The sequence below is a fragment of the Neoarius graeffei genome, chromosome 3 (assembly GCF_027579695.1).
Source record: "Neoarius graeffei isolate fNeoGra1 chromosome 3, fNeoGra1.pri, whole genome shotgun sequence".
In the NCBI taxonomy this organism is placed as follows: Eukaryota; Metazoa; Chordata; class Actinopteri; order Siluriformes; family Ariidae; genus Neoarius; species Neoarius graeffei.
Genome location: NC_083571.1, coordinates 92,420,186 through 92,447,510, shown reverse-complemented (window position 1 = coordinate 92,447,510; position 27,325 = coordinate 92,420,186). Strand labels below are relative to the sequence as shown.

Here is a 27,325-nt window from a genome sequence, read left to right as displayed (position 1 = left end):
CACCTCTTTTCATACTTCTATTATGTCTGCTTTCTGGGTTTTTTTCATCCCTCACTTTTCCTCCCATTGGCTTCAGTTCTAGAATATTTCATCTTTTGCTTTGCAAGCAAGAGTATTTCCTTCAGGAAACGCAAATCTATTTATTTATTTATTTATTTTCCACTCCATCTTCTTCCTTTGTCTGTATGGGTTTTCTCTGGGTTCCCCCTCACCTCCCAAAAACATTCCAGTAGGTGGATTGGCTTTACGAAATCTTAGTTATCCTTTTACTTCATCCTATAAGATGATAAACACAAGTATTGCATAATGCTAAATTGTCTTTTTAACTTTAATAATGCATATTTAATTATGTCACTTGGTGGTATGCATCTTTGTCATTGTATTTTTGTTGTATTTTGACAAACATGAAAGAGTAGTTGTTGTCATTTCCTACATAGGAACGCCTGATCAACGAAAGAAGGGGAGCATGCATAAACAAGGATAGAAGCTCAGTGAGATACTACTAGGCACATGGCAGAAGAAAGTTGGATTCGGCTCAGAGACTTCCAGGTTGTTCACAGTCTGATGGTAACACTCTCTGACCATGTACACATCTGGACATCTACTTTTCAGCTGCAAGAGCTGACAGACCTGACGTTCACTGAGAAAAAGGAACAATAAACAATGTTATTAGAATGCAGCAAGGGTACATAAAGAATACCGGTTAAGTGAACAGTCATATCCCTAATAAAATACTGAAACCAAAAGCTTATATTTTAACAGGTTAGTTAGCTAGCTTGCACAGTGACTGCCTGATTCTGATTGTGCAGCTCCAAACTGATCGGTAAAGCAGCAGTGTAACTTTGATAATCTTGCAGGATGACTGCCTTCAGAATAAACTTTCTAGCATTAACAATAGCTGTCTAATTAAAATGAAAGCTCTGGTTGAAGGTTGTTCTGCTTATTATTCTCCCTCTCCTGCTGGATGAAATTAGGGGTTTTCCCTGAGGCTGTGTATATTTCTCAGACTGATGGAAACACAAAAAAACCGCCTGTTAATCGCTGTTAATCACTTACCAGCTAAATGTCTTCACTAGGAAACAATGCAAATTGTACAGGAAATCTTCAGGAAAAATTAGTCTCTGTAACCATGTTATTGGATTTTTTTTCATGCCTAAAGTTAGGACGTGTTAATGGTTGATATATGATATATCAGTACAAAATTCCTGCCGATTATGAGCAGACACCACTGACACAGCTGACTGAAAATGACTCTAAATCACAATTAGGGGATTATCAAGGTGAATCACAGCAGCTCAGAAACATAGATATAGAGTATTTTTATTCCTCGGACTCAATAATCATGCATTACATTTACCTTTACAACCTTCAGTAGATGCCTTTATAAAGAACAACTTACAGAAGCACTTTATAGTCTCTATCAAAAACATATCCTCATGCTAATTCTATAGGTCAGAGACAAAGAGTACCATCAGGCAGGCTTGTAGTATTCGAGTCCAGGACTCGGACTCAAGTCCGACTTGTGCCCTAATTTTAAGGACTCATGACTTGACTTGGACTTGAGCACTGATGACTTGGACTCGGACTTGTGCATTAACTGCATTCGGACTCATAAATTGGAGATGAGGACTCAGATTTTTTTCTTTACTTTTTGAAACATGCCAAAATAATTTGGGATAAGGTATTTATACCTACATTAATTTTTATACTAATTTTTTGCAAGGGAATGCACATTCACCTGTTCATACGTCTTGTTCAGGAACAAACTAACGTTAATGGCACTAAAATGCCTGGAGAGAAGCCCCTAGAATTATTCGCTTTGCTTATACAGACTTCTCGTGCAGTGGGAAAAATGCACTGCTATGTGTTCCATATATAGAAGAACTATTGAGGAGATGACGGGGACAACCTCAAACTTCAATTGTCATTTGGCAAGACTCCACCCAGAGAAGGAAGTGACTCTTCATTGCTCTGTTGATAGTGGGGCTTGCCGACCGATGAACTAGCTCATGTTAACCCTCTCTCATGTTATTCGCCCTGTTGATAGTGGGCGGGGCTTGCTGAGCAATGAACAAGCTTTTTATCTGTAGCCTATTAACTAAAATGGGGCAGTCGAGCAGTAACGTTAGTCCAACACCATAGCAGAGTCGGTTTTACATCAAGGCAGCAACAGCCACTGTCAAATGGTGCAGTTGGAGTCTTGTTCTCGGACTTGACTTGAAATGTTCTTTAATGACTTAGACTTGACTCGGACTTGAACACTGAGGACTCGAGACTGGATTCGGACTCAAGGTTTAGTGACCCAACTGCAACATTGCCATCAGGCTACATCCCTATTGAGTACAGTATAAAAAGAAAAGGCAACACAAAGATAAAAAAAGAAAATAGATGAACAAGGTGTTATTTCAAATGCTTGGTGAAGAAGTAGGACTTTTAGTCTTCATTTGAAGATGGACAGGGGAATTTCATTCCACTATTTGGGTGCCAGGAAAGAGAAAAGCCTTAATTTATGTCTTCCTGGTACCATGAGCACTGCAATTTGGCCTAGTGGTTAGTGCATCCACCTTTTGACAGGCAGATTGTGAGTTCTACTTGGGTTTGGGTCCTACCAAAGACCATCACAAAAATGGTATCTACTGCCATCTAGTGAGGCATACCACAATACAGATGTGAGTAGGGAGTCAAACTCTCATAGTTACCAGAGGACTAGCCCCCCACTGGAACCCTAGCTATGTAACAGGTGAGAGGCTGAGGGTACTGAAATGGAGATCAGCACCACCTGATATGCTTTGTGTCATGGGAAGGACTTTGATTATACCTTGAGCAATGGTGAAATGACGGTGTTGAGAGCTTGGAGGGAGTGCGACATTGATGCATTTTTGGTGTTGTAGGCAAGCATCAGAGTTTTAAATCTGATGCGGGCAGCTAGAGGAAACCAGTGAAGGGAGTGTAGCAATGGGGTGGTGAGAGAGAACTTGGGGAGACAGAAGAAAAATCATGCAACTGCATTCTGAATCAGTTACAGGGGTCAGGATAGTACCCAGGGGCAGACCTGCTAGCATCAAATTGCAGTAGTCCAGTCTTGAAATGACAAGTAGCTGAACAAAACACCCGAGTTAACTCTGTAGATAGAAATGTCTGGATCCTCCAACAGGAGAAACCTGGATGACAGTCAGTTTAGCAATGTGAGGCAAGAAAGATAGTTGTTTTGACCAGGAATGCCCCAAGGTTCCAGAGATCTACAGCAGCTCAGTTTTGCTGGGATTTAGTTTCAGCAAATGAGCTGCCATCCATGATGAGTTGTCTGCCAGATATGTTGTGATATGTGCAGAAAAGTGTCATGACAAAATGTCTGCCAGACATGCAAAGATCCATGTGGAAACATGAATGTAAAAAAGACAACATCTGAATCACAACCAAAATTCCATGTACCGTAGCTTTAACTAATAGATTATTCTATTTTCAGTGTAAATTTAACTCGGTAGCTCCTTATATGTAAATGATAAAAATTCATTTGGGCATCTGTACAGATTCAGATAACTGTAAATTTTATGAACATAATGTGTGAAAATTGAGTGGATATACATAACATATTGCAAATATATGCTGTGTTTCTTGCCTACACCCACCTGAGGTCAGGGTGGTGTTTTAGCAGTACACAGATTTCTAGTTCAAGGTTTTCTGGATCTTGCTCCTTTATCACTTCTGAAACTCTAGGCAAAATTTCAGATAGCCATTCCTTCTCCGATCCCTGTTGAAATAAAAGTGACCACAAAAATGCTAAACATGTTCTGGTAAATGGAATGTGTGTGTGTGTGTGTGTGTGTGTGTGTGTGTGTGTGTGTGTACTAGTGGATCTCAAACAATTTGAACATCATGAAAAAGTTCAATATTTTCTATCAGTTATTTAAAAAAGTGAAAATGTAACATATTCTATACTCATTACACGTAAACTAAAATGTTTCAAGCATTTATCTATCTTAATTTTGATAATTATGGCCTATAGTGCAAAAAAACCTCAAAATATTAAAATATTTCATTTAGAGTTTGAGTAAAACAGTATAAATACTGTGTCTCTCTAAGGCAGGGGTCGGCAACCTTTTTGCCATGTAGTGCCAATTAGAAATTTTCTTGTTAGTTGTGCCATTCAAATAGGTGTTGTTAACTATGTGTAATTAGACACCACACATTTAGACGGATATGGATATTAAATGCATTGAGCAAATGTAAAACACCATTGCACTTGTTTTATGCCATTAACCTCACACACTAACCCACTTTATGCCAGTTGTTTGCTGCACCCTTACGTTTTCTGCCATTTCACCAATTCGTCGCTCAACAGTTCTGGCTGATACGGGCATGTCTTTTATTCTTGATTTTATTGTCTCTTTATTTGGCAGCCCCTCAAAAAGACTATCCGAGCTGGAGAGAAAGGCCTCCTTAAAGGTCTCATTGCATTGTTTTTTCATTAATTGTGCGGTGGTCTCTAGTATGAATGAATGCCCTGTGAGCCAGTTTTGGTGAAAAAAATGCTGTGGTTCTCCTGTTTCAGGCTGTTCTAGTTTGGTGGAGGAGTGGGTGGCAGGAGAACTACAGGATTTCAGCTCTTATTCATTAATATTCATGACATGTAAACGTGTTACCTCTGATTGGCTAACAGCAATCAGTAAACGTGTTACCTCTGATTGGCTAACAGCACTGTGACGCTACCTCCAGTGGGTCAGAACAAGCGGATATGGGTGTCTTTGGAAAAACTGTTTTGATTGGTTATTATGGTCTCGACATCGATGTTTTGACCAATAACAATGTAGATAACATGAATTTTACATCACATTCAATGAGATTTAAATGAGACTAAAGATGGCGACTTACAAATAATGTGTAAACATTGTTGGAGTTAAAGTTTGAACAGCATGAAGGAACATACCCCAACCCCCCGAAATTAATAAAAAAAAATTCTCAACGGATTTGGCATAATATAAAAAGGTCGTTTTTTACTCAGAAAAAGTGGAAAGCCGCCGAAAAGTGGAAAACTCTCATCCATGCCTAGCTTGTGATCACGTCATACATGCTAACGTGGAGAATATGAACATGCTATTTTGTAACAAAAACCTTCGAACAAAAAGTTCATGTTTTACTTACAGCTTGTGAGCTGGTGGTCGATCGTCTTGACTACAGATCCAAGTATTAAAAATAACCTCGAAGCAAAACCACTACTGAAGGCACCGAAGTTTGAAAAGTCACTGTGGTTGAAATGATCAGAACACAGTACTAATGTTACATTATACTTCGCTGGTGGTGTTCCAAAGATAAATTCTAACCATTTCTTCTTCAACTCTTCTATCTTGCAATGTTGCTCTGCTTAGGTTTAGTTTCTGTCGGTGGCTCCAGCCCGACTTTGGACGCTCATAACTCGGGCAGGGGAGGTCCCAGCCTCCCCAAACTTGCCAGCCAGTGACCTCTGCCCTCTCCCCAATGAACCAGTGCTGCCAGGGCGGGCTAGCCCCGCGCCTCAGGACGTAATCTGCCACGAGGCGAGCCGCGGCGCTCCGCTTAGGTTTCGTTTCTGTCGGCGACTCCAGCCTGACTTTGAACGCTCGTAACTCGCGCAGGGGAGGTCCCAGCCTCCCCAAACATGCAACGCTAATGTGTTACTGCTACAAATAACACAGGCATGAACTTGTTCAGCCATGTTTTTAACTTGCTGTTAGGTCCTCTTCGTGAGCTACTGACGAGATGGGCTCTGCTATCTCTCCTTGCGCTGAAATCCGAACTTTCTTCCCGTGGGCGGTTGCAAGCCAAGGTGGGCGAGGCCATGAATACTAATTTTCGAAGTGACGCAAGTTCGTAGGGCTTTTTCAGATCTGCTCATTTTTCCGACTATTTTCTTTCATAAGCCAATACAGGGAATGGGAGTAGAATTACATTTTCACATGCAGCATGCATACAGTATGTGGGGTGGCACGGTGGTGTAGTGATTAGTGCTGTCGCCTCACAGCAAGAAGGTCCGGGTTCGAGCCCTGTGGCCGGCGAGGGCCTTTCTGTGTGGAGTTTGCATGTTCTCCCCGTGTCCGCGTGGGTTTCCTCCAGGTGCTCCGGTTTCCCCCACAGTCCAAAGACATGAAGGTTAGGTTAACTGGTGACTCTAAATTGACCATAGGTGTGAATGGTTGTCTGTGTCTATGTGTCAGCCCTGTGATGACCTGGCGACTTGTCCAGGGTGTACCCCGCCTTTCGCCCATAGTCAGCTGGGATAGGCTCCAGCTTGGCTGCGACCCTGTAGAACAGGATAAAGCAGCTAGAGATAATGAGATGAGATGAGCATGCATATGCAACTCGGAGTGAACTATGTTATTTCAAAAAGAGCCAGTATTCAACGTTTTTGGTGGAAGGGCACCTTTAATGTATTCACCGTCTGTGAATGGCTTTCCATGTTTAGCTATGCAGTGAGAAATTATATAGCTAGCTTCAGTGGCATTGTTTTTAGCTGAGGCAAAGACTTTTAAAGTGTGGGCTTGCTTCCCATAACTGCACACTGCGCGTGAGATTGATTCGTCCCTATCTGCCTGATCTTTGAAAGTCTTTTTGTGCTTTGCCTCGAAATGACGTTTAACACTGGATGTTCGACACACAACACTTTCAAAACACAACATGCACACAGCACAGTCCCTCTGAGAAACGAACCCATATTCTTTGGTCCACGAGGAGAGGAAAGCCCGAACTGTCAGCTTCTTTGCCATCTTAGCGCAACTGCTGCATCAAGTGGGCCCATCTCATGAGAAATATGGGGAGGGGGCAGTGTTGCCAGATTGGGTGGTTTTAAGTGCATTTTGGCAGGTTTTGAACATATTTTGGGCTGGAAAACGTCAGCAGTATCTGACAACACCGGGAAGGGGGCGCTATATTGTTGTGTAGTCATGCTAAAAGAGCAGGCTCGCCATGCAACAGCCAATGACAGTTCAAGATGACGTTTGAACATTTTTAATGTGTTGAATAATTAGGTTTGTGTATCATCGTCAGTGTGCCACTGGAAATTCCTTGGCGTGCCAGTTGTGGCATGCATGCCTAGGGTTGCCGACCCCTGCTCTAAGTCTAGTTCGGTACACGCAACCACAATCATGGGGAAGATTGCCAACTTGACAGTTGTCCAGAAGATGAATATTAACATCCTCCACAAGGAGGGTAAGCCACAGAAGGTCATTGCTGAAAAGTCTGGCTGGAAAAGGTGCACAAGCAACAGGGATGACTACAGCCTTGAGACAATTGTTAAAAAAATCAATTCAAGAACTTGGGAGAACTTCACAAGGAGTAGACTGAGGCTAGTGTCAGTGCATCAAGAGCCACCACGCACAGGCGTCTTCAGGAAAGGGGTTACAACTGTCACATTCCTAATATCAAACCCCTCCTGAACCAAAGACAAATGTCAGGAAGCGATTTTCCTGGCCTAAGGAGAGAAAGAATTGGACTGTTGCTCAGTGGTCCAAAGTCCACTTTTTAGATGAAAGTAAATTTTGCATTTCATTTGGAAATCAAGGTCCTAGAGTCTGGAGGAAGAGTGGAGAGGCACAGAATCCAAAAAGTGTTTGAAGTCTAGTGTGAAGTTTCCACAGTCTGTGATGATTTGGGGTGCCATGTCATCTGCTGGTGTTGGTCCACTGTGTTTTATCAAGTCCAAAGTCAACGAAGCCATCTACCAGGAGATTTTAGAGCACTACCTGCTTCCATCTGCTGACAAGCTTTATGGAGATGCCGATTTCCTTTCCCAGCAGGACTTAGCACCTGCCCACAGTGCCAAAACTACTACCAAATGGTTTGCTGACCATGATATTACTGTGCTTGATTGGCCAGCTAATTCATCTGACCTGAAGCCCAGAGAGAATCTATGGGGTATTGTCAAGAGGAAGATGAGAAACACCCGACCCAAAAATACAGACGAGCTGAAGGCCACCATCAAAGCAACCTGGGCTTCAATAACACCTCAGTAGTGCCACAGGCTGATTGCCTCCATGCCACGCTGCATTTATGCAGTAATTTGTGGTAAAGGACCCCCAACCAAATATTGAGCGTATAAATTAACATGCTTTTCAGAAGTTGGACATTTCTGTATTGTAAATCCTTTTTTGACTGATCTTAGGAAATATTCTAATAATTTGAGATACTGGATTTCTGATTTTCATGAGCTATAAGCTATAATCATTAAAATGAAAACAAAAGCTTGAAATATTTCACCTTACATGTAATGAATATAGAATACATGAAAGTTAATCTTTCTGAATTCAATGATGAAAAAAAAACTTTTTTCATGATATTCTAATTGTTTGAGATAATTGGGATAATTAACCTAAAATATAAGTTTACTTTGCACATACTTGTTACTTATCCAGAGGCGGTAACATGCATAACATTTAAAACATTTTACATAGATGATGATAGCTGCATAAGCTGATTTGATGGTGTATGATCTGAATAATGCAGCTCGAAATCAGAGCAATGAAATTAGATATGTGGTCGTGGTGCTGTTAATTTCTCAAATCTGATTGGTCAGATGGTGTTGATTGGTTTTCTGGAACAACATGGCTCTGACAATTGGACAAATCAGAGGTTTATAAAATTAGTTTAATATATGTTACTGTTTCTATAGTAACAACTCATTAACAAGGACTTGTATAGTGAATACTCAGTGCAATCAAAAGCTAATAATAAACAGATTCAAAGACTGATATTATTTAATAAAGAAAAATGTACAGTATAATTATCAATGGGCGGCATGGTTAGTGGTTAGCGCTGTCGCCTCACAGCAAGAAGGTCCTGGGTTCGAGCCCCGGGGCCGGCGAGGGCCTTTCTGTGTGGAGTTTGCATGTTCTCCCCGTGTCCGCGTGGGTTTCCTCCGGGTGCTCCGGTTTCCCCCACAGTCCAAAGACATGCAGGTTAGGTTAACTGGTGACTCTAAATTGACCGTAGGTGTGAATGTGAGTGTGAATGGTTGTCTGTGTCTATGTGTCAGCCCTGTGATGACCTGGCGACTTGTCCAGGGTGTACCCCGCCTTTCGCCCGTAGTCAGCTGGGATAGGCTCCAGCTTGCCTGCGACCCTGTAGAAGGATAAAGCGGCTACAGATAATGAGATGAGATGAGATAATTATCAATATGGTGAATGGTTACAGAACATTTCTGAAAGCAGTCTCAAGTGTCAGCGTGTTGTAACAATCAGTAAGTTTTCTGCAATAGTAGAACTTTCAGGAAAGAAGACATTGTGCTTTCATGTGACAAGGTGCATTTTTGTCTTATTAACTAAAGAGAGAAAAATGAGACTCATAAGGCTGTCGAATGACTGTTTATAACTGCTATAATGTATGTTATAAAAAGAACCAACTTTTTTCACAGATGTTAAATGTAACTATAAATGGTTAAAAATGATGCATCACTTATTAATAAATAAAAAATTGTAATCAATGGGAAATTGCCCAAGTTAAGAAGATTAAACAACTTTGGGATGTACTGTTATAGAAAAATAATCAACCTGTAAACTTGACTGGTGAGTGGCCTCGTGGTTAGCATGTCCGCCTCTCGAGCAGGAGATTGTGAGTTCTACTCACAGTCCGGTCATACCAAAGACCATCATAAAAATGGTGCCTACTGCTATCTGGCAAGGCATGCTGCAATACAGATGTGAGTGGGGAGTAAAACTCTTGCGGTTACCAGAGGACTAGCCCTCCACTGTAACCCTAGTTATGTAGGCTACGAAACGGAGATCGGCGGCGCTGCCAAACGTGCCATGTATGGTGCAGGAAGGACTTTGACTTGACTTTTGTAAACTTGAACTGGCACATTGGGCTAAGTATACCAACACAAAGCATATTGCTTTTTACAGTGGTAACAACAGCAAGATATACTCACTGGCCATTTTAACAGGAATTTGTACTTGATTCTAAGATTCCTGTTCTTGGTTGGCAGGACAGGAACCCAATGTGGTCTTCTGCTGTTGCGTGCTGAGATGCTTTTCTGCTCACCACGGTTGTAAAGAGTGATTATATGAGTTTCTATATCCTTGGCAGTTCGAACCAATCTGTCCATTTTCCACTTAGCTCTCTTATCAACAAGGCATTTCCATCCACAGAACTGTCTCTCACTCAATGTTTTTTGCACCATTCTGTGTAAACTCTAGATACTGTTGTGTGTGAAAACCCCAGGAGATCAGCAGTTTCTGAAATACTCAAACCAGTCCACCTGGCTCAAACCAACACCCATGCCACAGTGAAAGTTGCACTTTGAGATCACAATTTTTCCCATTCTGATGTTTGAAGTGAACATTAACTGAAGCTCTTGATTTGTATCTGCATGATTTTATTCATCGTGCTGCTGTCAAGGGATCGGCTAATTAGAGAACTGCATAAAACAGCAGGTGTATGGGTGTACCTAATAAAGTGACCACTGGGTATATTTCTTATATTATGACATATGTAGCAAATCTGTCTGAATTCCACTTAACATTGCACTTAGATAAGTGGAAAGCAGTTACTGAGGGATTTGTAGGATGATCAGGGGAGGAGTTTATGCATCAAGCAGTTCCACAAGTCCAAAAAATGTCAGGAATTTAAGATTTGTGTGAAGACCTACAGTTAACATCATGAGTCAAGCAAAATATTTTAATGCATGGAAGCATGTTAAAATAATATTACAACCGCTAGCAGCTGTTTTTTTTTTTGGGGGGGGCCACATTGAATAATATACATCATTGATATTGAATTTAAAAGTTTATATATGTAACTTTTGAAAATTTGAATCTTAAATGCGTTTCGTCTGAATACCAAACACAGTACACAGCAAAGTTGTAACCTTTCTTCAAACCAACACCCCCCCCAGCTTACGGTCTTGTCATCTGTCCTTGTGTGTAATTTGTACTTTGAATAGACAACATGTACTTAGTCTATCAATTTTCAGTTTCTTCTCCAAACATATTTTCGTGGAAAAATAATGATAGAGTAAATAATCCACTTCATTCATATTCAGTGCACCTGCGACTGAGTCCGAAACACACCTACTGGTGATTTATTATGGAAACATCACCAAAATATGCTAAAGTATATTAACCCACTGGAGCGCAAAACTAGGCAGGCATATCACTCTGTTCAGTCACGTGACACAACTGTCACTGATTGGCTGCATGAACCTACAGCAGAGAGTATTCCTGCCTACAGCTTTGGGCTCATTACAGTTAATCCATGGTTTTGCTTCATATCATTCTGTGTGTTTTTTGTATGACTGCTAGTGATGCTGCAACATGTGGTTTAAAAAAAAAATCACAATTTATCCTCCTTAAAGTTAGACGGGGGGCGGCATGGTGGTGTAGTGGTTAGCGCTGTCGTCTCACAGCAAGAAGGTCCTGGGTTCGAGCCCCGGGGCCGGCGAGGGCCTTTCTGTGTGGAGTTTGCATGTTCTCCCCGTGTCCGCGTGGGTTTCCTCCGGGTGCTCCGGTTTCCCCCACAGTCCAAAGACATGCAGGTTAGGTTAACTGGTGACTCTAAATTGACCGTAGGTGTGAATGTGAGTGTGAATGGTTGTCTGTGTCTATGTGTCAGCCCTGTGATGACCTGGCGACTTGTCCAGGGTGTACCCCGCCTTTCGCCCGTAGTCAGCTGGGATAGGCTCCAGCTTGCCTGCGACCCTGTAGAAGGATAAAGCGGCTACAGATAATGAGATGAGATGAGATAATTATCAATATGGTGAATGGTTACAGAACATTTCTGAAAGCAGTCTCAAGTGTCAGCGTGTTGTAACAATCAGTAAGTTTTCTGCAATAGTAGAACTTTCAGGAAAGAAGACATTGTGCTTTCATGTGACAAGGTGCATTTTTGTCTTATTAACTAAAGAGAGAAAAATGAGACTCATAAGGCTGTCGAATGACTGTTTATAACTGCTATAATGTATGTTATAAAAAGAACCAACTTTTTTCACAGATGTTAAATGTAACTATAAATGGTTAAAAATGATGCATCACTTATTAATAAATAAAAAATTGTAATCAATGGGAAATTGCCCAAGTTAAGAAGATTAAACAACTTTGGGATGTACTGTTATAGAAAAATAATCAACCTGTAAACTTGACTGGTGAGTGGCCTCGTGGTTAGCATGTCCGCCTCTCGAGCAGGAGATTGTGAGTTCTACTCACAGTCCGGTCATACCAAAGACCATCATAAAAATGGTGCCTACTGCTATCTGGCAAGGCATGCTGCAATACAGATGTGAGTGGGGAGTAAAACTCTTGCGGTTACCAGAGGACTAGCCCTCCACTGTAACCCTAGTTATGTAGGCTACGAAACGGAGATCGGCGGCGCTGCCAAACGTGCCATGTATGGTGCAGGAAGGACTTTGACTTGACTTTTGTAAACTTGAACTGGCACATTGGGCTAAGTATACCAACACAAAGCATATTGCTTTTTACAGTGGTAACAACAGCAAGATATACTCACTGGCCATTTTAACAGGAATTTGTACTTGATTCTAAGATTCCTGTTCTTGGTTGGCAGGACAGGAACCCAATGTGGTCTTCTGCTGTTGCGTGCTGAGATGCTTTTCTGCTCACCACGGTTGTAAAGAGTGATTATATGAGTTTCTATATCCTTGGCAGTTCGAACCAATCTGTCCATTTTCCACTTAGCTCTCTTATCAACAAGGCATTTCCATCCACAGAACTGTCTCTCACTCAATGTTTTTTGCACCATTCTGTGTAAACTCTAGATACTGTTGTGTGTGAAAACCCCAGGAGATCAGCAGTTTCTGAAATACTCAAACCAGTCCACCTGGCTCAAACCAACACCCATGCCACAGTGAAAGTTGCACTTTGAGATCACAATTTTTCCCATTCTGATGTTTGAAGTGAACATTAACTGAAGCTCTTGATTTGTATCTGCATGATTTTATTCATCGTGCTGCTGTCAAGGGATCGGCTAATTAGAGAACTGCATAAAACAGCAGGTGTATGGGTGTACCTAATAAAGTGACCACTGGGTATATTTCTTATATTATGACATATGTAGCAAATCTGTCTGAATTCCACTTAACATTGCACTTAGATAAGTGGAAAGCAGTTACTGAGGGATTTGTAGGATGATCAGGGGAGGAGTTTATGCATCAAGCAGTTCCACAAGTCCAAAAAATGTCAGGAATTTAAGATTTGTGTGAAGACCTACAGTTAACATCATGAGTCAAGCAAAATATTTTAATGCATGGAAGCATGTTAAAATAATATTACAACCGCTAGCAGCTGTTTTTTTTTTTGGGGGGGGCCACATTGAATAATATACATCATTGATATTGAATTTAAAAGTTTATATATGTAACTTTTGAAAATTTGAATCTTAAATGCGTTTCGTCTGAATACCAAACACAGTACACAGCAAAGTTGTAACCTTTCTTCAAACCAACACCCCCCCCAGCTTACGGTCTTGTCATCTGTCCTTGTGTGTAATTTGTACTTTGAATAGACAACATGTACTTAGTCTATCAATTTTCAGTTTCTTCTCCAAACATATTTTCGTGGAAAAATAATGATAGAGTAAATAATCCACTTCATTCATATTCAGTGCACCTGCGACTGAGTCCGAAACACACCTACTGGTGATTTATTATGGAAACATCACCAAAATATGCTAAAGTATATTAACCCACTGGAGCGCAAAACTAGGCAGGCATATCACTCTGTTCAGTCACGTGACACAACTGTCACTGATTGGCTGCATGAACCTACAGCAGAGAGTATTCCTGCCTACAGCTTTGGGCTCATTACAGTTAATCCATGGTTTTGCTTCATATCATTCTGTGTGTTTTTTGTATGACTGCTAGTGATGCTGCAACATGTGGTTTAAAAAAAAAATCACAATTTATCCTCCTTAAAGTTAGACGGGGGGCGGCATGGTGGTGTAGTGGTTAGCGCTGTCGTCTCACAGCAAGAAGGTCCTGGGTTCGAGCCCCGGGGCCGGCGAGGGCCTTTCTGTGTGGAGTTTGCATGTTCTCCCCGTGTCCGCGTGGGTTTCCTCCGGGTGCTCCGGTTTCCCCCACAGTCCAAAGACATGCAGGTTAGGTTAACTGGTGACTCTAAATTGACCGTAGGTGTGAATGTGAGTGTGAATGGTTGTCTGTGTCTATGTGTCAGCCCTGTGATGACCTGGCGACTTGTCCAGGGTGTACCCCGCCTTTCGCCCGTAGTCAGCTGGGATAGGCTCCAGCTTGCCTGCGACCCTGTAGAAGGATAAAGCGGCTACAGATAATGAGATGAGATGAGATAATTATCAATATGGTGAATGGTTACAGAACATTTCTGAAAGCAGTCTCAAGTGTCAGCGTGTTGTAACAATCAGTAAGTTTTCTGCAATAGTAGAACTTTCAGGAAAGAAGACATTGTGCTTTCATGTGACAAGGTGCATTTTTGTCTTATTAACTAAAGAGAGAAAAATGAGACTCATAAGGCTGTCGAATGACTGTTTATAACTGCTATAATGTATGTTATAAAAAGAACCAACTTTTTTCACAGATGTTAAATGTAACTATAAATGGTTAAAAATGATGCATCACTTATTAATAAATAAAAAATTGTAATCAATGGGAAATTGCCCAAGTTAAGAAGATTAAACAACTTTGGGATGTACTGTTATAGAAAAATAATCAACCTGTAAACTTGACTGGTGAGTGGCCTCGTGGTTAGCATGTCCGCCTCTCGAGCAGGAGATTGTGAGTTCTACTCACAGTCCGGTCATACCAAAGACCATCATAAAAATGGTGCCTACTGCTATCTGGCAAGGCATGCTGCAATACAGATGTGAGTGGGGAGTAAAACTCTTGCGGTTACCAGAGGACTAGCCCTCCACTGTAACCCTAGTTATGTAGGCTACGAAACGGAGATCGGTGGCGCTGCCAAACGTGCCATGTATGGTGCAGGAAGGACTTTGACTTGACTTTTGTAAACTTGAACTGGCACATTGGGCTAAGTATACCAACACAAAGCATATTGCTTTTTACAGTGGTAACAACAGCAAGATATACTCACTGGCCATTTTAACAGGAATTTGTACTTGATTCTAAGATTCCTGTTCTTGGTTGGCAGGACAGGAACCCAATGTGGTCTTCTGCTGTTGCGTGCTGAGATGCTTTTCTGCTCACCACGGTTGTAAAGAGTGATTATATGAGTTTCTATATCCTTGGCAGTTCGAACCAATCTGTCCATTTTCCACTTAGCTCTCTTATCAACAAGGCATTTCCATCCACAGAACTGTCTCTCACTCAATGTTTTTTGCACCATTCTGTGTAAACTCTAGATACTGTTGTGTGTGAAAACCCCAGGAGATCAGCAGTTTCTGAAATACTCAAACCAGTCCACCTGGCTCAAACCAACACCCATGCCACAGTGAAAGTTGCACTTTGAGATCACAATTTTTCCCATTCTGATGTTTGAAGTGAACATTAACTGAAGCTCTTGATTTGTATCTGCATGATTTTATTCATCGTGCTGCTGTCAAGGGATCGGCTAATTAGAGAACTGCATAAAACAGCAGGTGTATGGGTGTACCTAATAAAGTGACCACTGGGTATATTTCTTATATTATGACATATGTAGCAAATCTGTCTGAATTCCACTTAACATTGCACTTAGATAAGTGGAAAGCAGTTACTGAGGGATTTGTAGGATGATCAGGGGAGGAGTTTATGCATCAAGCAGTTCCACAAGTCCAAAAAATGTCAGGAATTTAAGATTTGTGTGAAGACCTACAGTTAACATCATGAGTCAAGCAAAATATTTTAATGCATGGAAGCATGTTAAAATAATATTACAACCGCTAGCAGCTGTTTTTTTTTTGGGGGGGGGCCACATTGAATAATATACATCATTGATATTGAATTTAAAAGTTTATATATGTAACTTTTGAAAATTTGAATCTTAAATGCGTTTCGTCTGAATACCAAACACAGTACACAGCAAAGTTGTAACCTTTCTTCAAACCAACACCCCCCCCAGCTTACGGTCTTGTCATCTGTCCTTGTGTGTAATTTGTACTTTGAATAGACAACATGTACTTAGTCTATCAATTTTCAGTTTCTTCTCCAAACATATTTTCGTGGAAAAATAATGATAGAGTAAATAATCCACTTCATTCATATTCAGTGCACCTGCGACTGAGTCCGAAACACACCTACTGGTGATTTATTATGGAAACATCACCAAAATATGCTAAAGTATATTAACCCACTGGAGCGCAAAACTAGGCAGGCATATCACTCTGTTCAGTCACGTGACACAACTGTCACTGATTGGCTGCATGAACCTACAGCAGAGAGTATTCCTGCCTACAGCTTTGGGCTCATTACAGTTAATCCATGGTTTTGCTTCATATCATTCTGTGTGTTTTTTGTATGACTGCTAGTGATGCTGCAACATGTGGTTTAAAAAAAAAATCACAATTTATCCTCCTTAAAGTTAGACGGGGGGCGGCATGGTGGTGTAGTGGTTAGCGCTGTCGTCTCACAGCAAGAAGGTCCTGGGTTCGAGCCCCGGGGCCGGCGAGGGCCTTTCTGTGTGGAGTTTGCATGTTCTCCCCGTGTCCGCGTGGGTTTCCTCCGGGTGCTCCGGTTTCCCCCACAGTCCAAAGACATGCAGGTTAGGTTAACTGGTGACTCTAAATTGACCGTAGGTGTGAATGTGAGTGTGAATGGTTGTCTGTGTCTATGTGTCAGCCCTGTGATGACCTGGCGACTTGTCCAGGGTGTACCCCGCCTTTCGCCCGTAGTCAGCTGGGATAGGCTCCAGCTTGCCTGTGACCCTGTAGAAGGATAAAGTGGCTAGAGATAATGAGAATGAGAGAAGTTAGACGGCCTTTCGATTTCATAAAATCTGTGAAATTTAGTTCCCTCTGAAATTGGTCATTGTGATATGTTTATTTCCGTAATATCTAAAAAAACAAAACAAAAAATCCCAGGCCATCCTGTGGCTAGAAAGTTATTTAATTTGAGGGGATTCCCGAGCAAATAATGTGCATGAAATCACAAAAGCAGACAGAGGAAGTCTGTGTGCACATGCGCAGGTTTACCTTCTTCTTCTTTTGGGTTTTACAGCAGCTGACAGTTGCATCATTCTGTCACTAAATGAACAGCTGATCACACCGAGGTGCTCACTGACCGCTGATATTTATTAGTTTGGTCCTGCGTTTCTCGCTTTCCGTTACCGTAGTTGGTCTTTCGGGTTTATTTGCACACTCACGTCCTCAATTTTTCTCTCCTGTTTCAAATTTGTTTCCCACAATGCCTTGCGCGAACAGGGAAAGCCCACCATGTGATGCATGACGTAGCATCTTGAATTGGGTCATGGTGAAGCAGGAAAAAATAGCGGAGAATTTAGGGCCACGTGGCCCTAAATTCATTAATTATTCTATTAAAAAAAACTAATAAAATTGGAAGTCTGTGATCTGAATTCAGTAGCTTTCAGTGCACTAAACAAAAATAATTGGGTGTCGGGGAAAATTCTTTTTATGACCTACACTTGAAAAATCTGAAAGGCAGTCTACCTTTTAAAACATTTGTTAACCGCAGATAAGATGATATAGATACCTAAAATATGAAATCTTACATTGATTTTTCTTTGACCTTTGAAAGAAGGCGGGATTAACCCCCTGATATGAGCCACCCCTGATTAAAACACCTTCTGATATGATGCAACGGCAATTAATTTTTGCTTTGTTGTGCTGTGTGTGTGTGTGTGTGTGTGTGAGAGAGAGGTCTACTAACATTTCTATAAAATAGAGTGCTGATTCTGTCATTGTCCTCACACAGAAAGCGTGCCGCTGCCTCCTGCTTGTCCTTGTTTTTTAGTTTCAGTTTCCTCTTTAACATCCTCTTGACATATTCAATCATCACCTCAAAATGCAGCTGACTTAACAGCTCCTACACAGAGAGAGAGAGAGAGAGAGAGAGAGAGAGCATTTTAGGTTTATGCACATGTATGACATAATACACGCTATTGGATCATTTTGTGGTGGTGATTTTGACCTTTCGACAGGCACAGTGTAGGTCCTTCAGTGACTGAATTTTCTCATTCAGTGCATCTTCTAGTTTAGCAATAATCTCGTCATGCTCTGTAAACCAGGGTGGAGTCCATAATTTACAGTAAATGACCTGTGTGAATACCACAGAAAGAAGGTTGAGGATGTAAATATGATTAAGTATACATTATAAGGCATTACAAATATGTAGTGTGGATAAAAAAAGGAAATCTTCCGCAACTATTTCAAATAAACACTTTTTAATTAAAATCTACTTCAAGCAGGCATCATGGTGGTGTAGTGGTTCACAATGTTGCCTCACAGCAAGATGATGCTGGGTTTGAACCTCATGGCATTTTTATGTTCAGTTTGCATGTTTTCCCCATGCCTGAGTGGGTTTCCTTTGGGTGCTCTGATTTTCTCCCACAGTCCAAAGACATGGATGAAGTTAACTAGCGTCCCTAAATTGTTCATAAGTATGAATGTGAGTGAATGGATGTTTGTCTCACTGTTAACCCTGCTATAGACTGGTGACCTGCCCAGGATGTACCCCACCTCTCGCCTGAAGTCAGTTGGCTCCAGCTTCCCCCGTGACCCTCACAGATAACTGGTATAGATAATGGATGGATGGATCAACTTCAAGCATTTTCTTAGAAACACATCAACAAATTTACTCTCAGTTCCCTTTCTGGTTCTGACTCCCATTTGTATTTTTTGTATTTTACCCTTCATCTTTGCCTTGGATATCCCGTCTGTGCCTCGCTTGACCATTGCCTGTTTTTCTACACTGTTTTTGCCTGATGTTTTGGAACTGTTTGCCAGCATGCTTTTAATAAAACTCTTTCAGCATTTACACCAAGCTATCACCCATTTACATGACAGTTTAAACAGTTAATAGCTCTGAATGTCAACTCTTGGTTTGAGCCGTGGGTTGCACCTGTGAAGACTGCATTTGTGATTAAAAAAGATAAACCAGCATGAAGCCCAGAGAGCTGTCTATCGGAAAAAAACCACCAAGCCATTTTGAAGCTAAGAAAAGAGAGCAAATCATTGTGCAAGCATTGGGCATTGCCTATAGACCCCTTGCGCATGACGTCACGCATCACATAATAATAATAACTAGACAGGGACACTCTAACGAGTGCAAACCCTGCCTTTTCCCTATTAAAATACATTGGGCGAAAATTTCGAAGTTCTGCCATGACCTTGACCTTTGACCTTTGACCTCCAAAATTTAATGGTTTCCTTCCTGGGTGATTGGCAACACATGTACAAAATTTGGTCCAAATCGATCCATTGGTTCTTGAGATATCTTGCAGACACACAGACAGGCAGACAGATACACACACACACACACACACACACACACACACACACACACACACAGACTGACGCAGGTGAAAATAATAACCCCTCCAACTACTGTCGGCGGGGTTAATAATAATAATTTCAATTTATATAGCGCCTTTCTCAAAACCCAAGGTCGCTTTACAATTATAGGAAAAAAACAAAGTCCACCAAATAGGGGGCAGGATGTCATTCCAATGGTGTAGGAGCCACAGTCCTACCAAAAGGTGCACGAAAACAAGTCCCACACCGTCTGCACAGCTGCCACAACACCGCTGGGCAACATCACTGGGAACACCACGCCATGGATCCACAAAGCGAGCACAGACGCACCGCCACGCAGAGCGCTGGTATGTCTTAAACTGCCTGCACAGCTGCCGCGACACCACCGAGCAACATCACTCGGAACATCACGCCAAGCACTAAAGGACTGCTGCACAGACCGCTGGACAACCACGATGTTAAAATGAGCAACAGGCTCACTGCAGTCCATAACTAGGAGCACAGGCATCACCCACGGCGAACCAAGGCCTGGAGGGAACTGGTGCCCAAAACTGGGTCCGGAGCTATACCACAACCGGCGGACAAAAACACTCAAACAAAAACAAACATCAAACTACACAAAAACAAACACAAAAAAGCCTTACTTTTGAATATTTCAATTTATACACATGATTTCACCTGGGGGTCAAACAGACACCGTCTTTCTTGTAAGCAAGGCTTAATCTGTCTTCAATATGGTTAATTTTTGCACTGTTTTTGGTTGTTTGGTTGTATTTTTAACTGTTCTGTGTCAGGACTCTTCGGGAAAAAGAAGGACATGTATATGTAGCTAATGCTAATGCTAGGCCACAAATCTGCACTGTCACTCCAGTCATTTCAAGGAATTTTGTATGGATCATAACTGCTAATAAACTCTAATTTCCATGTATATCGATCCTTCACTTCTTTCTGACTAAGATTATCCAAGTAATCTGGTAGTAGAGCTTTGTTAACTGTAATTTTTGGCAATGGATGTCAGACATCTTTACTTGGCTTCAGTATGTGAACAGTACGTAAAAAAAATTCACTTGTCCCCCAAGTTCAGGAGTCTCTTAGGTCTGATACAATTGACAGCCAGGCTACTTTCACTTCATCTGGAAGATTGTCTTATTTCTCTATATATTCCCTGTGAATACAGTCATTTGATGTTACAGCTTCCTATCTTACATGTTCCTTATTTCAATCTATTTTAAAACAACCTAAAATGTCTTTTTAAATTGTTGTTAAAGGAACAGGCTTATTTTTGAATATTTCAATTTATACACTTCTAATACTTTGGTCTTTAACACTTTAATTACATAAACAGACAGGAATAATTTGGTAACTACCTTGTGACATCCCCATCAACTTCCACAGGGCAGGGGTGAAGTTATTACAATCCCCCATTGTGATTGTGACTTTGTGAGCAGAAATAAAGAGGCCATATCATAAGATGCAAGTAAAGTAATTGGAAGGCCAGATTGGAATTTGCAAAAAATACAGTGATGATACACAAAAGTTCTGGAACCAAGATTAACTTCTACCAAAGTGGTGGAAAAACCAAAGTGTGGAGAAAGAAAGGTTCTACTTATGAGCCAAAACATATGAGCTCATTGATAAAGCATGGTGAAGGTAGTGTCATGTTCTGGGCTTGCATGGCTTCTTCTGAAACAGGCTCACAAACCTTTACTGATGATGTAACTCATGGTTCTGCAACAGAATTCAGAAGTCTACAGAAACATTCTATCTGCTGATTTACAGAGAAATGTATCCAATCTAATTGGGAGGAACTTCATCCTGCAGCAAGACAGTGACCCAAAACATACTGCCAACACAACAAATAACTTCATCAAGGGAAAAAAAATGGAAGGTTTTAGACTGGCCAAGTCAATCAGACCTTATGCATTTCACATCTTGAAAAAGAGACTGGCGGGGGATTACAACTGAAAGAAGCTGTGGTACGAGCCTGGAAAAGCATCACATAAGAAGAATGAAACGGTTTGACGATATCAGTGGGTCACCAGCTTGATGGAGTTATTGTAAATAAGGGATAACAAAATATTATATATTTACTTTAAGACTATCCATTCCAATACTTTTTGCTCGCCTAAAATTGAGCAAATATGTAAATATCAGGAAATGTCTGAAATTCTGACTTATAATCTCATTCATCTCTTGAACTCAAACACAAATGACTTCAGTGTATAGCAATACGTTTGGAGGGGACTGTATACACTACCATTCAAAAGTTTGGGGTCACCCAGACAATTTTGTGTTTTCCATGAAAAGTCACACTTTTATTTACCACGATAAGTTGTAAAATGAATAGAAAATATAGTCAAGACATTTTTCTGGCCATTTTGAGCATTTAATCGACCCCACAAATGTGATGCTCCAGAAACTCAATCTGCTCAAAGGAAGGTCAGTTTTATAGCTTCTCTAAAGAGCTAACCTGTTTTCAGCTGTGCTAACATGATTGTACAAGGGTTTTCTAATCATCCATTAGCCTTCTGAGGCAATGAGCAAACACATTGTACCATTAGAACACTGGAGTGATAGTTGCTGGAAATGGGCCTCTATACACCTATGGAGATATTGCACCAAAAACCAGACATTTGCAGCTAGAATAGTCATTTACCACATTAGCAATGTATAGAGTGCATTTCTGATTAGTTTAAAGTGATCTTCATTGAAAAGAACAGTGCTTTTCTTTCAAAAATAAGGGAATTTCTAAGTGACCCCAAACTTTTGAACGGTAGTGTATTTTCATGTGTCTGCAACAATTTCCACATCAAATAAAGCAATGAAGATGGACCCAAATACAGAGGCGGCCTACTCTAGCCTAGAGCAAAATAGCCTTGCCAGGAATGATCACTTCACTATATGTTATGTAATTTCATTCATGAACAAATCTTACAGTCATTTAGTGAATACTGGATTGATGAGCTGTGCCTAATAGTTCCAGTTAATAATAGATATTAATTGGTCTAATTTTATAACCAGACAGAGTGGCACTATGCTGGCAAACCTCCCATATAGATTGTAGGTTACTTCTGTTTTGTGAATAGATGGACAGAAAAAACAACAACAATATAGTGGCAGATTTACATGTGTGAACTTGGATGTAAACTTGACTTTGAGAATGTGTTATGGTCTCATCCCAGGCGCTTTGTTTGTAGATACCTTGAGATCCTTGTGTATGGGGCTGAGGAAGTACTTGTGACAGGAGTGTCTTAGCTCTGATACAGTTGACAGCCAGGCTACTTTCACTTCTTCTCGAAGAGTCTCCTGTTTCTCTATATAATCCCTGTGAATATAGTCATTATATTACAAGTACCCATCTGAGATGTTCCTCAATTCAATATTTTTGAAAATTCCCCAAAACGTCTAACTAAATTTGGTAATTACCCCATAGCTATTTTTAAAAAAGTAATTAAACCACTAATACATTAGCTGCTTATCTGTTTTTCACAAATTGGGGATTTCATTGAGTGTGTTTCACTGTCCCATCATCATGTCTTGAAAAATGGGAATCAATCAATTTTCATTTTTAATATTCTCACTAAACCGTTCATAGATCCTGTACACTGTCCTTTATCATTGCAGTGCCCAAAACTGGTTGAAGAAAAAAAAACATCTTACTGTTTTAGGTAGTATCTTTATCAATAATGATGAAACGTTATTAGCAGCTGTACAAACTATCACTATGATTACATGCATAACATATTCCTATTTTTGCCCTTATTCTGAAAAAGACAATATTCCTACTAAACTGTTTACATGGCTAATGAAAATGAATATTCCTCTAATATTCCCATTTACATGCAGCTATGAATTCTCCAGTTGTCCAGTTGGTTTGTGTACAACGCACAAAGCTGACCATAAACAGGTAAGAGCCCGTGTGTCACAAACTGCCATAAACCCCCCAGCAGAGACATGTATTCCAAATGTACTGTATACATAGCCAAAGAATGCTTCTAAAACTTGAATAATATTGGCATATCCCATGTCTTAATCAGAAAATGCTAAATTCAGAATATCCAAATGGAATATGCTAATACTGACATTAACATGACCCATATGAAATTCTGAATATTGTCATATTCAGAACAATAGTAGAATATTAGTGTGCACGCAAACGTACTGCATGACATGACATGACATCCATCATGTGTCATAAAGCAGATGTAATACTTGGGTCATGAGCTGTTTGTGTTTCCCCACCAACTGTAGGATATGGAACTTTTATTTTTTTTTAAATATAAGTAATGTTTTGTGAAGTAAACATAGATACCAAGGACTTGTTTAAGTTTTCTCACCTTATCTTGCTTATATTAAACAGCTGGGCTTTCAGGATTTCAGTCATGTTCATCTGCTGGCTTTTAAGATATTCCTCCATGGAGTTCTTATAACTGCCAAAGGAAAATAAATATCTTTAGATTTATTGAAACAAATAGCCTTTTTTTTTTTAACTCTAGCTAGCGTAGTTACATAACCATTCTGGACCATTCAATTTGGCAAAAAAACAAAAAAGTGTACAGTTCAAAGGTTCACTTCAAAGAAATTAATTCTGAATTACATTTCCAGCCTAACTATAAGATCAAGTTTCATTTCTGCCAGGAGAAGACGTGCATATCATTAGACTATTGGTTTCTATTATTCCTTCTCTTTTTTTGCCTGGAATGAAGAAGGTTGATAATAGTTTGATCATGTGAATGTAAAAATACCTCATTAGGAAGCTGCCCATCTGCAACCAAATTCTCTGAGCTTTATCATTTCCCAGAATGACTGCAACCTCTTTTATGGCTCCCTCAAGAATCTGTTAAATGACAGGTTCACTTAGGCCAGAGAAGATGAAATGTTAATGAAATACATGCTAACTTAATCTTAAAGAATAAAATGAGCTGACCCATCCTGATGCACATACCCCGATAACATTTAAAGCGAGATCGCAAAAATAATATTCATCAATAAGTTCAGGTTTTTTATTAGCCTGCCAATCTGCCTCCTTTAGTGTGAGAGCATTGGACATCCAACTCTTGACTTCATTCTGAAAACAAGAACAAATAAAAAAGGAAAATTAGCATGTCCTAGGTATGCCATTGCACTGACTCTCCACTTTGGTATCCAGTTATTTAGCATAAAAGTCTTTTAGCACAAGTCTCAGCACAAATCCAAAGTCTTTTAGCACAACTCTATATTCTTTAGCACAACTCTGGATTATGGTCAGAATAATTGAAAAAAGAAAAGAAAAGACAAGTCTCAAAGCTGTGGCTAGTTAGCAAATTAATAAAGACAAAACAAACCTGGAAGTTGGCTGTAGCGGTGCACTGTGTCAGGGTACATGCTGTGTTAAATAATTTGGAGGGAGGATTGGTGACGAATATACGGTCTACATCAAACATGGCAGTTTCAAGATGGCGGAGTGGGGAAATACAATTGCTGTTTTCAGTCAGAATCTCAGCAGTGTGAGATGAACTGACTTCACCAAAAGGTGGATTTTTTTCCTAACCCTGTTTACTAATCTTTACAACAGTGTGTGTGTGTGTGTGTGTGTGTAGTGGTTAACGCTGTCGCCTCACAGCAAGAAGGTCCGGGTTTGAGCCCCGTGGCCGGCGAGGGCCTTTCTGTGTGGAGTTTGCATGTTCTCCCCGTGTCCGCGTGGGTTTCCTCCGGGTGCTCTGGTTTCCCCCACAGTCCAAAGACATGCAGGTTAGGTTAACTGGTGACTCTAAATTGACCGTAGGTGTGAATGTGAGTGTGAATGGTTGTCTGTGTCTATGTGTCAGCCCTGTGATGACCTGGCGACTTGTCCAGGGTGTACCCCGCCTTTTGCCCGTAGTCAGCTGGGATAGGCTCCAGCTTGCCTGCGACCCTGTAGAACAGGATAAAGCGGCTAGAGATAATGAGATAAGATATATGAGAGATATAAGATTGGAATCTGAGCAACTTTCAAAAAAAAATCTTTAAACATGATCAGTAAGCATTCATAATACAGATTAAGTGTTCTTGGATCTTGTGCTAAAGAACTTAGAATTGTGTTAAGAGACTTTAGAACTTGTGCTAAAAGACTTTGGATTTGTGCTAAAAGACCTTTGTGCTAAATAACCGTAAACCCTCCACTTTAATAGAAACATCTATACTCCTGTTTATTCATGTAATTATCCAATCAGCCAGTCATGTGGCAGCAGCACAATTCATAAAATAATGCAGATACAGGTCAAGAGCTTCGTGGTTCACATCAAGCATCAGAATGGGAAAAGATTGTTCTCAGTGAGTTTGACACTGTGGTATGGTAATTGGAACCAGATAGGGTGATTTGAGCATTACAGAAACTACTGAGTTTACACAGAATGACATGGAAAATAGAAAACAACCAGTGAGCGGTGGTTTTGCAGGCAGAAATGGCTTGTTGATAAGAGAGGTTAGAGGAGAATGGAAGTCCTTTCAAATAACCATTTTTTACAACTATGGGGAGCAGAAAAGCACCTCACAATGTACAATACATTGAAGCTTGAGGTAGATGGGCTAAAACAGCATAAGATCACATCAGGTTCCAGTCTGCAACCAAGAAGATGAATCTGAAGCAGCTGAAAATTGGTATAAGACTAGGCAATAGTCAAGTCAAGTCAACTTTGTCAAATATGCTATACATGCTCGACATACAGCACAGATGAAATATCAGTCCTCTCTGACCCACGGTGCAAACAGGCAATGCAATAAATAAAAATAGAATAACTGAAATAAACAATATAAACACTCTAGATAAGAAATAGACATAGACTAAACACTCACAGGTATATATACACATACATACACACACATAAATTGGAGCAAAAGGACATAAAATAACAGTCAAGGGCACTTGAGGTATAGCAGGTAAACATGAAATAAGCAGTATAAACAATAAACTAATAGCTGTTAAGGTGAGGTAGTGTGGAATAGTGCAAATGAGCGAGGTAAAGTGAAATGTGCAGTCCCTGAGTTCCTGAGTTCAGTGTGTGAATGAATGTTGAGTGTGTGTGTGTGTGTGTGTGTGTGTGTGTGTGTGTGTGTGTGTGTGTGTGTGTGTGTTGGGGGGGGGGAACTGTGAGGGTGACATGATGTCAGATGCTGAAGGGGGGGCAGGGGGTGTATGGGCAGAATCTGTGGCAGGGGGCAGAGGGGGGAGGAGGGGCAGAACAGGGAGGGAGTTGAGCCTCCTGACCGCCTGGTGAAAGAAACTGTCCTTGAGCCTGCTGGTTTTGGCCCGGAGACTCCGCAGTCTCCTCCCTGACGGCAGCAGGCTGAAGAGGCTGTGAGATGGGTGGGTGGGGTCACCTGCAATCCTGATGGCTTTGCGGGTGAGGCGGGAGTTATAGATATCCATTAGAGAAGGGAGAGAGACACCAATGATCCTCTCAGCTGCTCTCACGATGCGCTGCAGAGTCTTGCAGCAGGACACGGTGCAGGCGCCGTACCACATGGTGATGCAGCTGGTCAGGATGTTCTCGATGGTGCCTCTGTAGAATGTGTGCATGATGGGGGGCTCTTGCTCTCCTCAGTTTGCGGAGGAAGTACAGACGCTGTTGGGCTTTTTTGGCCAGTGATGCAGTGTTGTTGCTCCAGGACAGGTCTTCAGAGATGTGCACACCCAGAAACTTGGTGCTGCTCACCCTCTCCACTGCAGCACCATCGATAGTTAGTGGAGCATGCTGGGTGTGCGCTCTCCTGAAGTCCACAACAATATCCTTCGTCTTCTCCACGTTTAGGTGGAGATTGTTGTCCTTGCACCACATGGCCAAGCGGCTCACCTCACTCCTGTAGATTGTCTCATCACCATTGTTGATGAGACCCACCACAGTCGTGCCGTCCGCAAACTTAATGAAGAGGTTGGAGCTGGATGTTGGTGTGCAGTCGTAGGTCAGCAGAGTGAAGAGGAGGGGGCTCAGCA

The 27,325-nt window shown here is 41.0% G+C and overlaps 1 protein-coding gene across 1 annotated transcript; it reads right to left on the bottom strand.

The window, feature by feature from the left end:
• Positions 1-446: 446 nt before the first annotated feature.
• tnfaip2a (tumor necrosis factor, alpha-induced protein 2a) lies at positions 447-24,797 on the bottom strand. Its single transcript, XM_060915715.1, has 9 exons — positions 24,699-24,797; positions 24,320-24,442; positions 24,120-24,211; positions 23,712-23,804; positions 22,576-22,699; positions 18,032-18,157; positions 17,771-17,926; positions 3,630-3,751; positions 447-640 (listed from the first exon to the last, which is right to left on the bottom strand). The coding sequence occupies exons 1-9, from the start codon at positions 24,795-24,797 to the stop codon at positions 448-450; spliced, it is 1,128 nt and encodes a 375-aa protein (XP_060771698.1). The 3' UTR covers position 447.
• Between the last annotated feature and the right edge of the window lie 2,528 nt (positions 24,798-27,325).

Bases quoted from the DNA above. Each gene is read 5' to 3' on its own strand.
- tnfaip2a (XM_060915715.1), bottom strand. From the start codon at position 24,797: ATGTTTGATGTAGACCGTATATTCGTCACCAATCCTCCCTCCAAATTA. The intron at 17,927-18,031 runs GTCAAAATCACC...CTCTCTGTGTAG, and splicing joins TACACTGTGCCTGTCGAAAG to GAGCTGTTAAGTCAGCTGCA. The intron at 3,752-17,770 runs GTTAGTAGACCT...TTATTTCAACAG, and splicing joins GCACTCTATTTTATAGAAAT to GGATCGGAGAAGGAATGGCT.